At 42.5% G+C, this 13153-nt stretch overlaps 1 protein-coding gene across 1 annotated transcript in view; it reads left to right on the top strand.

Moving 5' to 3' along the window:
- LOC102681795 overlaps positions 1–13153 on the top strand; it is a 77149-nt gene that overhangs the window by 52956 nt on the left and 11040 nt on the right. The window contains exon 3 of the mRNA XM_006609680.2: positions 10378–10508. Within this exon, the coding sequence (XP_006609743.2) occupies positions 10378–10508 (131 nt within the window). The remainder of the gene's footprint in view (positions 1–10377; positions 10509–13153) is intronic.

Raw genomic sequence — 13153 nt, 5'->3', positions numbered from 1 at the left:
CCTCCCCCATCCACCGTTCCCCATTTTTCACCCCTCCCTTCGCATACGCGAGGCATGCATCTGAAAAAAATCTGCCGACGAATCGATCCTCCCTTCCACGATTCGTTCGAACGTGCCTCTCTTCGGATATTCGAAAGATAGGATGGCTTGGTTTCTTCGAATTCGTTGTTGTCAATACGACTCGTGTGCTTCCATTTGAAAATGAGGTGAAAAGGAGAGAGTTTTAAGAGTATTCGCTTCTTTTAATCTTATCTCCATTCCGATAGAGTACATCATGGAAAAAGTCGTAACGAATATCTTTTTTTTTTTGCTCAATGCACCAATCCTTAATCAATAGTAATAGCACAGAACAAGTTCGAGTTTCCAAACCGCTTAAAAGAAAAAGAGAAGAAAGAAAGGAACGACTGTTATCCTTAAAGAAACGGTTGAGAAAGAAAATATATATCCGTAGGAAGGAGCGTTCAAGCTTGAAGATTCCTTGTCAAAGGGACGTGGTACACTCCTTGAGCGGGAAATAATTATGCCGCTCGCGAATCGCATAATAATATGCAGTCCCGCGTGGGTGGATTCGCTAAATTTCAATCTGCCTTGGCGGGCGTAATGCACGTCAACCGAATCGTCATGGATACGTGACGTCACGACGCGTGTGGTCTTTTTCGTGGTTTATTAAGTCCACCCTCGGACTGGATCGCCCGCGGCCACAAACCGATTCGTGCAGAAGAACTCGAGAAACACCGGTGAAACGGGATTAATGTATTAATAAAATTGCCGAGCTTCCTCCGTGTTGCAATCTTGGATAAATCACTGAGCCGAGCGTTTTTAGTTAGCTTCGTTGAACGCTTAAAATTTCTTTTTCCTTTCTTCCTTTTTTTCTTTTTTTTTTTTTTTTGAAAAAGTTAAATATTAATCGTCTTGGAATATCGAAATGCTTCGCACGTACGAGTATAATAAGCGAGGGGATGAAATCAATCTTTTCGCGTGTTGAATTTTGCGATGCGAAGTATTCCTTTTAGACGATAGGATACAGATTTTTGGAAATTTCCTGATTTAATTATCGAACAATTATTGAAAGCAAAGGGAATTATTTTATGAAATAAAGTTCCATAGTGAGCGTAGGAAAAACGAATTTGTAATCCGTTTCCATTTCTATGCATCATAACTCTTTCTCCATTTCTGTAGATTTTTTATCAACAAAGCGTAGATAAGAAGAACGACGATATATATTGAATTCATCAACAACGTAACAACGAAAATCGACCGAGGAGCAACATATTCGAAAATACACGTCCACGCGATAAAGTTCTTCGAATATCTTCAACAAATTTCACGAATTACTTTCGTTTCCCCGTTTCTTCTTCTTACGATACATGTCGATCCGTTAATTGCACAAGAATTGCAGGAAGAGGAGGAGGAGGAGGAGGAGGAGGAGGAGGAGATGAGGAGGAAACATCGACGAGAAGCGGTTAATCGGCTCGTAAAACGTTCTTTTTTGTGCCATCGAGCCACATTCAATTATCATTTTTTCCCATTCCAAATGGAATTTACGATACCCCCCCAATTAATACGACGATAATTCGTAAATATTCTCGCGCTTGCGCTATTCTTTATTTAGGCTCGCACAAGTCAATCGCCAAGTTTATTATCTACGCGAACCGTGGCTACGCAGCTAATTTCGAAGCCACGCCGTATCTAATTATTATTAATGCCCAGATCCAGCCAGAGCTTTATCGGTTACAATTTAATCGTGCTTCAGTTGTGCTCAGCTTCTCCAAACCTGACTATCCCGTATTCCTTCTCTTCGCTGCTACCTTTACTGCTACGTTTCTCTTTCTCTCTCTCTCTCTCTTCCTCTCTTTTTACGCGCCCGGATCTTTCTTCACGGGGTGGAGGAGCATTTCGAGTGGCGAGCTTTGATTTATGGCGTCACGCTGCTTAGAACGATTTGTCATGGCGGTATCGTCGAAGAACGATTGTCACGGTGCGCAGCGACAAGCTTCACAACTCAAAACCCTCTCTGTATTCTACGCCCAGGCCTTTAACAATAAGATCGTGCGCGAAAACCGATGGCAAATTGCCGGGTTCTGACGTCTTTCTTGCGCTCCTTCGTGGAGAGGGATTATTTCGGGGCAGGGAAATTCTTCTCCTCTTCGAATCACAAATCTTCGAGAAAATAGTCGGAATTAACTTGAGATTCGTAAGAAATTCGTAACTAACTTTGTTGAAACTGTTCCGATATTTAAGAATTAAAAACAGTCCTCAAAAGGTTGAGGGTAGAAAATATAATTATTCGAATATTTCGATTCGTTATCTTCTCGTTAAAATTATTTTTCACGATCAATCGTCAACCACTTATGAAATATCGAAAATATTCGATAGAATTGCAAGATCTTGTTTCGAGATGAAAATTTAAGAGAAGTATCTATACAAATATCCAACAATATTAAAATTCCCTGTACATTTGGAAAACAAATACTCGGTGGATAACTTGATTGATCTGTTTCTTCGTGATCGACAAGATCGTATCTGGAGGATTATTCCCATGGGAAAAGGGCAATTTCACCCATAACGAAACGATTCGAAAGGATCGAGGATCGGGAATTGGATCAGGAACCGTAAGAGCGTTTCTCCCCGCAGATTTCTTCGAGGAAAGGCTCGTTTGTGGGCATTTGGAGTTTATGCGCGGCTGTTTACCACCCGGTAAATGTTATGCTCGAGTCATAACGTATATCTTGGAGGGCCGTGAGTCCCGTACGGGACGACCATTAGCCGCATTCAATCACCATTACACGCTCGCGCGCTTTCTGCGCCTGCTCGCCCCTTAAATCCCGGCCTGCGCCGACAAAAATATCGCCGTGGACGGGCCAAAGAGAGAGAGAAAGAGAGAGAGAGAGAGGGGACGACAAAGAGGATGACCACGATGGCCCTAACACCACGTGCTTGCCTTTTACGCGTGAGAATCGAAAGCTGCGTATGACTCATCTTTTCCCCTTGGCCAACTTTTTCCTCCCCGCCTCTACCACCACACGATTCGTAATTTCGTGCGCGTGGGAGGATCGTTGCGAGAGTTTCAAAACTTGTCTCAAAACTTTCACAAACACAACACCATTCTAACGCGTTCTGAAATTTTTCTATATATTGATTCACGAGCTCTCCTCCCTCGCATGGTAATAAGAATTTAATGAAACTCTGATTTATAGTTATAGAAAGAGATCGCGCCGTGGAAAGAATCTAAGATCCTTCTTCCCTTATCCTAGAAAAGATACAGAGTTTTGATTCGTCGATTTCACGAGGTAATAAGGTTCGCACGATAATAAAACGCAACAGAGGGTAAGCTTCCCCGAAGCTGTTTCCTAAAAAATTGCTAAAAAATTTCGGCGGGCACGGCCGCCCCTTGGGGGCGGCGCGGCGGGTAAGGCACGCCGGAATCCAACGGCGCGTTTACACGCGCGCTTCCTCACCGCCGCGGCAGAAATTACGACGCGGAAGAGGGGTCCCCGTGATCCCGCCTAAATGATGGTTCGGCTGGAAAGTTTCACGGTAAGGAGGATTTATCCTTCGGTTCGAAGGTTTTACGCGTTGTCGCCGGTGCCTGGAACCTCTCCCCGCAACCTTCCCCCTCTCCTTTTACGTACCGTGCATCGAGGGGCTCGAGGTGGAATACAAATTTTTCGGGGCACCGTGCACGGTATTATCGAGAAATTTCTCTTTGTAGCGCTCTGCTGGCCATTAGGGACCAGGCCCCGGCTCCACCGCCGCGCCGGCTACGCCGCCGCCGCCGCCGCCTTTCGAGGAATATCGGCCGTGAAAAGAAAAGAAAAGAAAAGAAGACGAGACACTTTAACCGCGAGACGAACAACTGTTGTACCGTTACCACATCAATCTTCCGTAATGATGCAAAGCAGAATGGGACGGAGCGGGGAGCATCGAGCGCCTTGACTCTTGAATCTTAACAGCTGCGTTTCGTTCCATTCGAGGCTTCGATTTTGCCTCGATCAGTTTCATTTGGGAAAAGGAAAATACGCGTAGACGAGCAAACCTCTAAAACACCCTGTATTATTATTATTATTATTATTATCATCCTCTGAAATATATTTCTGATTGATCGAGAAAAGAATTTCTTAATCATCTGAAAAAGGAAGAAAGAAGAAGAAGAAGTTTGGAAGAAGTTTGGAAGAAGGGAAGAGAGATATCCAGCTTTCGAGCCACCCGTATCGCAACAATCCCCCCTTAAATTACAACCGGTACACCGTATATACCAAGAGATCCAAGGGAACGAGTTCGTGTCCAACAACAACAGCGCGAAACTTTGAAACTTTTTAATTTCCCCTACTGGCAAATGGTACCGGGCCGAAAAATCTCGTTAGGCCGAAACGCGTGAACAAATAAATAACATTACGGAGGGAAGAGGGAAGGAAAGAAGGGAGAGAGAGAGAGAGAGAGAGAGAGGCGTGTGTTGGGCGGACGTTCATAAGCGGCGGGGTGGCGAAGGGTCGAGGGCGCTCGGGTAGGGGGCGAAGAAGGAATAAGGCGGAGGAGGGCCCACCGACCTCTGACCTCCCTGGGAACCACCAGGCCCTCGAGGGCCTGTTCGAGAAAGAAGCCGGGGAATCCGGCGGACCCACCCGGCCGAAATATTTCCACGGCTGCTGCCTCGAATCGGCGACCTCGAATCCATTAGAATCCTACGTTCGATTATAATGTATATGAATTAATTTGTCGTTCGATAGGGTTTTTTAAGAGCGGTAGGATGGATCCTTTCGAGACAATCGAGGTATTATTAATTGTTTTATTTTATTTTTTTCTTTTTTCGAATAATAAATCTATCGGAAAAATTAATAAATTAATTGATTTAGGATACAGAAGGGTTAAACTGTCATATAATTTAATTATTCAGAGTTAATTAAAAAATTGCCTCGGAAATAAAATATTAGTATAAATATGCATTTTTCTTTATATCTATTTTTTAGATGATTGATAATTGATTACGCGGCTTTTTTTCAATAACTTTGTCGAATTGTAAGCGATTTTGTTATTAATTCGATCGATCCAGAATCATATCGACTGTTATTAAATTTTCCAAAATACAATTACCGTATACTTGCATAAATGTCAAATCAAGATTAAAAGGAGAAAAATTCTCTTTAAAATGAAAAAAAAAAAAAGAAAAACGAGGAAAGAATTAATTACGTTCCCTCCTAGAGCTTCACGGGATACAAGGGATATCGAAGTTTCCACGACACGATAATACGATCGATATAGACTTGAAAAAAATCGAGGCGTGGGACAAAATGAGGCGGCTGGCGTAATAAAAAAAGAAAGAGAGAGGGGTGGGAGGAGGAGGAGGGGGAGGAAGAGGAGGGAAGGGGGGGATTGTTACCTCGAGGGGAATTTCGAAAGGGTATCCCTCCCCCGTTTTTGTGAATCGTGATACCCGGCAATTACGTGGCGCAGTCACGGTGATTGGCTGGGTCGTTTTCGCGGGAAGCATGGACCAATCGAAGCACCGGTATGCCTCTCCTCTTTCTCTCTCTCTCTCTCGTTCCTCTGTTCTCCTAGAGTACTTGCCGGCAACGAGCACGCTCCCGCCTTTAGTCTAGTCAGAGAGCTGCACCTGTGAGTGAACCTGTAGCGTGCACCTGCAATCCGAAATCTAGTAGAGTGTCTCTCCACTCTCGACTTCTATACATACACACTCCCTCTCTCTTTCTCTCTCCAACGATCGAGCCAAGATCTCGAGCAAATTGCGTTTCGATCCACCCCCTATTGGCGATCACCACGTCCGTGACGACTAGTGCAACTTCCTTCAAAGTATTATCCTCGAGAGAGAGAGAGAGAGAGAGAGAAAAAGAAAAGAAGAACAGAAGAAAATATCCTGTTCCATCCTCGGTAATAACTCGATGAACGTACTCTCTCTCTCTCTTTCTCTCTATCTCTCTTCGCGTACTCTCCGGTGATCTCGCACGTGTCAGTGAACATGAAGAGTATCATCGTGTCGATGGATGTTTTGTCGGGGCCACGAGGATGATCGAGTGCGCGATACGAACGTTCGACGAACAATAACACGTCGGTGGTCTTCTTGGCGGCGTGAAACGAGCAATTGTGCGTATGTGTACGTGTACGTGTATATATATATATATATACAATGGGACGCTTTTAATAAAAATACCTCGATCCAGGAGGGAAACGGCGTGACATCGAAAGGCTAGGCCTCTACGTGTGGAGAGGAGAGGAAGGAGAGGCGGGGTTCAGGAGCGTAGGAATGTGTGAGAGGAAGGGGAGGGGGACAAGTGGAACACTATACGACACTGGACCGACAAGTTTAATAGAGAGAATCATCGATGATCGGGATAGTTAGCTAGTTACCACCGATAACCGTAAATAAAATGGAAATGTAAAGGAGCCGGATGCGCTTAGCATCGGATATATACGTTGGACTCGAGCAAGCAAGAAACGATGACACGAAAAGAGCGGCATGGATCACTGGATCGTGACGAACCGCATTCATGGATCCCCGGCGACTGTTAACGACGTCCGACGACCGTGAGATCGTCTATGATAAGATCGTACGTTTCCTCGTGCGCCGTGTTATCGTTACCGCCGCCGCAGTACCTGGCCATCGTTAATCAATCGCTCTGATTACCGGTTAAATGTTAATGAGTTTCCGCGAGAACGTCGCCGCGGATGGATCGTCGTCGATCATCGGAGTAAAAGAACTGGCGCAGGTAACGTTCTTCTTTTCGTTCGCTCGATGCCCCCGATTGAGACGTCGTATGTCAGGCCGCGGTGTAAGAAATCGGATCGTTGCAGGGAGCAGATGATGCGTGTAACAGTGCACGCGCATTAGCTATTTCGCTTGCCAAGTTAACCCGATCTGGATTCCTCGGGTTGAGACGGCGGCAAGAAACGATTTTCCATCATGCTACCACTGTGGATGGACTGCCCGTCGTCTCCCCGGAGGCACGGACCGTTTCTTTGCAATTAGAATTCCTCGTCCGATGTACGCGAATTCCGGAAATACCGCCCATCATCATTCCCCTCAAATTGTTATAAATTGGAGTTACCCGAGTTACTGCGGACGATTTAAAGAACGATGCTTCNTTTTTTTTTTTTTTAAATTTTTTTTTTTTTTTTTTTTTTTTTTTTTTTTTTTTTTTTTGATACGAAGATCGAAGTTCTCGATCGATCAAGAAATTTACTCGGATGGAATGGAAAGTATATTCGAAAGAGCGGAGAGATAAGCGAGTGGAATGCAACTTAACTTAATCCGCTGACAGAATCTCTAAACTCGTTTATCCTGGACGATTAGCCTGGCCCATTTAAATTTGTTCCCCCTTCGTAACTTCGATTCCTCCGAGTCGTTCACCGCAACGGCTAATTGCATCGCGTGCCCCTTTCCTTTTCCGGTTTCTGCGCTGGAGCGTAGTGTACGAAGCGCGATCATCATAGATCGTGGCGGTGGAGGGCATGGAACGGAGGAAGAGGAGAAAGAGGGAGAGGGAGAGAGAGAGATTACGCGCGTTCGAGGGCCCGGAAGCCACGTGCACGCGTGTACACACGTGACTTGTAAATTCTCGCAGCGTGTGCGTGGCTCGAGAAACGATAGGAAGTTTCACGCTCGTAATTCTCTCTCTTTTTCTCTCTCTCTCTCCCTCTTTCTCTCGGAGAGCCCCTGTCAAATTGGCGTCCATTATGTTTTATGGCGGCGCGAAAAGTGGAGGCGGCGTTCCACATGGTGTTTCGCATTGAGCGCGATGGGAAAATTCTGGGTTATTTAAAAAAAAAAAAAAAAAAAAGAACAGGAAGAGATAAAAGAAGAGATAATTTCTATTTTTTCTTCTCGATTGTTTTCTGATTTTTATCTTCTCGCTTTACGAAGAGAATCGCTTTGCATGACTTGATATTCAAATAATTATCATCTTTCTTCCAATATTATTTATCCAATATTTCATTTTCAAACGCAGAAACGAACAACGTCACTTCATAACGTCCATAAAATTGGCGATACCAAAGAGAAAGTCTTTCGATCTTAATCTCGGTGTTTAGAACACGTTTGTTAGTCGGTCGATCATTAATTAAAGCGGAGGGGCGCATGCGCGCGTTTAAAATGCCCGCGAAACGCGGGGTGAGATACGGCCGATGCAAATAAGCGGTTACGCCGTGGGTACAATGCGATGAAGCTTTGGGAAATATTTTATTGCCGCTCACGCTCGAATCGACGTAATTCACACTTTGACCGTCGAACCGATAAATTCCCCGCTCGTGATCTCGACCAAGAGCGCATCTCCCCTTTCTTAGGAGCCCGTGGCATTCCACGAAGCGAGTAAACGAGTAAATTTGTAGGTAGAATCCGCGCCTCCACCAACCGATCGAATCCCATAAGTCACGTCTCGAATACAGTGTTTAACCTGCAAGCTTATCGCCGATCGTTATCCCCGGCTCGGGTTCTCTATACACGTGTATACACGCGGGTGCGTGCGCTCCATCGAACGGATAAATGTTTTCGCGAGGATCATCGATGGAAATCCGTAGCCTCGATCATCACGTCGTAATTTCGATTTCTTTCGATCGAAATAATAATTCATTTTAACTTCGTTCCATTCGATTGTCCGTGGATTCGAGATGATTTTAATCTTCGAATTTTGATCGTGTTTTGTTTTGGGTGGAAAGATGTTTGGGTAATTAATTATATTAATTAATTTGAAGTTTTCATACGAGAGAGGTTTTTTTTATCCGATATATCTATATCGAAGATATTCAGGGAATTTGGTAGTTGAGAAGTAAGAATGTTTTTTAAGAGGAATTTTAATAGTGAGAATTTTTATAATTCTGTTGTAAAAATTATTAAGATTAGACGAGTGTAATCTAACGTTCGAATATCTTATAGAATTCCTTCGGAATATGCCGGTTTTAATACAAATCTTCGGAAACAGAGATGTATAAAGATTATATTATAGTGTAATACAGAAAAAAGAAAAAAACTTGAAGTATTTAACGAGACCTATTCAATTACGGCATTACGCTTTTATCAGCTTTTTCTTTTTTCACATTCATTCCAACATCTCGAAATTCATTTGCGGATTAAATCGAATAACCCGCGAGTACTTTGATTCTGATAAAGTGTTTCAATTACGAGGCACAACAAACTCCGCGAGTAATCTCAGCCTAAACCATCAAGAGAGCCATCACGAGCGCCATCGCTGCATCTTCCGGTAATTACAAGAGATATGCTCGAACGTCAGACTGGAATTTAAATCATATTCTTTTTCCATCATCGAGTTTCCCGGATCTCGTGTAACTCGAACGCAATTTCCAACGAATCTTCTTTCGAATAAAAAAAAAAAAAAAAAAAAAAAAAAAAAAAAAAAAAAAAAAAAAAAAAAGAAGAAGAAACAAAATAATGTTGTTCATCGTGCCACGTAAGTTTAAACTGTAGGAAGTTAATCTAAGAATCCCTCCACTCGATATTTAAATAGCAATTTAAATACCAATCGGCCTAGATACTCGTGAAACGTTAGAAGCGGTACCGGTTAGCGGATCCACGACACGCCGTGCGATTTTCTAACTCGTCGGATCGAGTCGCTCATCCGATGCTTCGTTAAAATTGTTTTGCCGATCGTCGCCGTAACTGGTCGTGAAACGGGTGAACGCGATTTCTGTCGTTCCGTTTCAGGCCACCAGATCTGGAAAATTAATAACCGCCGGCTCGAAAACCGGCGATGCCACGATGATAACTCGACAGTTAGAAATTTAGAAGAGCCAGTAAGAGGAGTTGGTCGGAACACGGTAGTTGGTTTATACGTCGAACGGCGGCGAGCAAAAAGTGGTAGCGGCCAGTTTTGTCAGCCACGCTTCGATTGGCAAGTTGACGTTAAACAGTCGCCGCCGAGATGAATGATAGTGACAATTCTAATTAAGCGGCTACCCGATTGAGTCGACTCGTATTAATTACCGGCGGAGCTTGTAGTGGCACGTGCTTACTACCCCTTTCGAGATCTTCCTGCCATCCGTTTCGATGATCTCGCGTTTCGTGTTCGCGTATCGTGGATGTTTAGAGAAATTTTGGGGTAATTTTCTTTTTTTTAGAATTTTGAAGCTTAGAAATTTTCAAAGGTTTGTTGAGATTTCGAGATCTGAGCTCGAGATTTTAAAAGTAGGATATTAAGATTTGGAATTCAAAGTTAAAGTTCCAAAGTTTTCTTCTTCTAAGAAATCGATATTTTGAAGAAATCTTAGAATAACAAAATTTGGAATTTTCTGAATGATCTCAAGGATTCAAGAATGATAGAATTCCAATCAAGTTCAAGAATTTAAAGAATTTCAAGGTTCAATTTCAAAAAATTCTAAAAAATAGTTTTGACATACTTTTCGCTCTTTCAGGGGACCTGAAGAGGCGACACTCGTGGAGCAGTGAGATCGATTACCAGCCGGCGGAAACGGAAGCCGTAGCGACACCGGGAGGAGATCCCGCTGCCCCATCCTCGGACGACGAGGACAGAGTCTCGTACAAGGTAAGAGGCTTCCAATCCTGAAAATCTCTTCGTGGAACACGTGCATTACTTACATAAACAAATGCCTTAATTCCATGCACACTCTGATATAAACAATGTACCTTTTGTTTCCACGAAATCACAACTACTTGAAATCCCGTTTCGAGAAGTAATTAACTATCTCTGAGCGTTGTATTTGCTTCGAATGGTATTACCTCCCTTTTTTTCGTCGCATTTTTGCACCGATTCAAGGGAATCAGTCGATTAAAACGGGGACGTCGATAATTGGCTTTTATGTGCCTCGAAACGTGGATCGAATTAGCGATCTTTAGACGGAGGCAGATTTAATTATTTTACACACGATCGGCCATCTTGCGTAATTTATACGCGTGCGTATGGAATAGCAATTTCACTCGGCAACTTTGTTTTTTTTTTTCAACTCTGCCGAACATTGAACAAATAATAATTCGAGCTCGTAAAATTCGAGCTCGTAAAATTCGAGCGGAGGATTATTATTTTTCTTTCTTTCTTTCTTTCTTTCTTTCTTTTTTTTTACGAACTTTTAATAAAATACTGATCTTTCCTCTTTGTAAATCACAAGATAGAGAATCATTTGATTTTTCAAGATTTTGAAACATTTCCCTTTCACCAGCACCAATCAACACGATTCCCTATTTCTCAATCAAATTGCATTAGCATTTTTATTCTATTGGAAACGATCATTTCTAACGAAACATCCATTCGATATATCGATACATTCACTTGTACAAATAATCATAATCATAAAATAATCGATAAGCTTAGATTGCTTTTAAATCTCTCCACAGGTTTCCAAAATTTACATACAACTTTCTAACTGCATCTAAAAAAAAAGTAAAATACGTGGAACTTTAAATATTGCTTTAAATGTATCTTAAAAAATATTAAAAAAATAAAAGTAGGCACTTTAACTTTAAGAGAAGAGTAATATCGTTGTTGATGTTAGAACTCGAAAGGGATGCATTGTCTTTGGAACAACACGATTTCTACAGTTGTAGTTGTTAAAGCTGGCCCCTCGGGTTTTACGGTGCATGTTGTCTGGCCACAGTAGTAAAAGGAAATGCACCGTTGCACCACGGCCGTTACGCATGGACCGTCTCGCGCGCAATGATCCGCTTCTGCATATAAAACGTAATTTTGGTTAAACGGCTTGCGCTCGTTCCATGGGTCCCTTGTATTCCTATCATTCCCACGAGAAAAGTGGTTCACGCTACACTCCTCGAGTCGCTTTTTGCCTAAGTAACCCTGGCGGTTTCGGTTTTGCGATATGGCCCTCGTAAAAAGTCCCATCCTTCGCCCAGTTCTTGCAGCTAAAACATCAAGCAGTTTCTTTAATATTGCGTTTCACACCACGTATATTGATTGACGTCTAAACAAGTTTTAAATAACTCTTCTTTAAAACTTTCATTATCAAGTTATTTAATAGTTGTAATCATGTTTCTCTGTAATTTTTTTTTTTTATTCTATTATGATAAACGATTCATTTTCACATTAAGAAATATAATAAGAATCGTTTTGAAATAAAATATTTATCTGTAATTGTATTGTTGGATGATAAAAAAGGCCTCATTAATTTCTATATCTTTAGAAGAATAGAAAATGCTAACTTATAAACTTGTCAGTTTTGAAGACACGATAATAATTTACAGGATATTTATAACATTTATAAAAAAAAGAATCTAATTACATATCTTATTCAAAAAGAATTTGAAAAATAAATTCTTCTTCCAACAATGCAATTATAGGATTAATTTCTGAATATTATTCTTCTTCTAATAATTCTAAATATAGATACCTGACTGCAATCATATTTTATAACGAACCGTAAAATTAAAGCTACCATAAAATCTCTAAATTTTCATGACAGAAAGAAAAAAACATTCTAAAGAGATCTCTCTCTCTCTCTCTCTCTCTCTAACCTTACCATATCCTAAGTAATTGCACTTCAACTTTTTCGAAAACCTCACTGTTAAAAAACGAGACAATTTCATTCCACATTTTTCCTCATTTTTTTTTTTTTTTTTACAATCCCCTCATACTTACACATATCATATCCACACCCAATACCTACATCCACAACCGACTCCCCATAAAGAAGAAGCGAAAATCGTGTCGGAATCCTCGCCGCGCCGCAAAGAAGCCACCCCGCCGCGCCGAAAAATTCTCTTCCAAATAAAGAGGCATCGATACGTGCGCAGGGTGGATCTCCGTTTTTTGACGCCATCCTTCGCCATGAAATAGCACGCGAGGCGCTCTTCCACGGCTTCTGGAGGACGACTTCCACGGCTCGCGACCGAAAGGAAACCCGAAGGAGGAGGAGGAGGAGGAGGAGGAGGAGGAGGAACGCTCGACATAAACGGCGAACAACTCGCGCTTGTAACAACGCTCCTCTAAAAATATCGCCGTGAAACAGCCTCCACGGTTTCTGACCGTGCGCGATTTTCTCGACCCTTCCTCCTCTTCCTTCCTCCTCGTCCGTCTTTTGCCTTCTGTTCGAGCGGGGGTTGTTGCTTCGCGGAGGCGCGATCGCTTCTAAGAAAGCCGGCCGATTTCTCGCGCACGAAATACGACTAGATGCGCCGAGGTTTATGTAGATGCTTTGTCGGTACGATACGGTTCGCGGAATC

This window comes from Apis dorsata, unplaced genomic scaffold (genome assembly GCF_000469605.1).
Source record: "Apis dorsata unplaced genomic scaffold, Apis dorsata 1.3 scaffold_59, whole genome shotgun sequence".
Lineage (NCBI taxonomy): Eukaryota > Metazoa > Arthropoda > Insecta > Hymenoptera > Apidae > Apis > Apis dorsata.
This window is presented reverse-complemented; position numbering and strand designations above follow the sequence as displayed.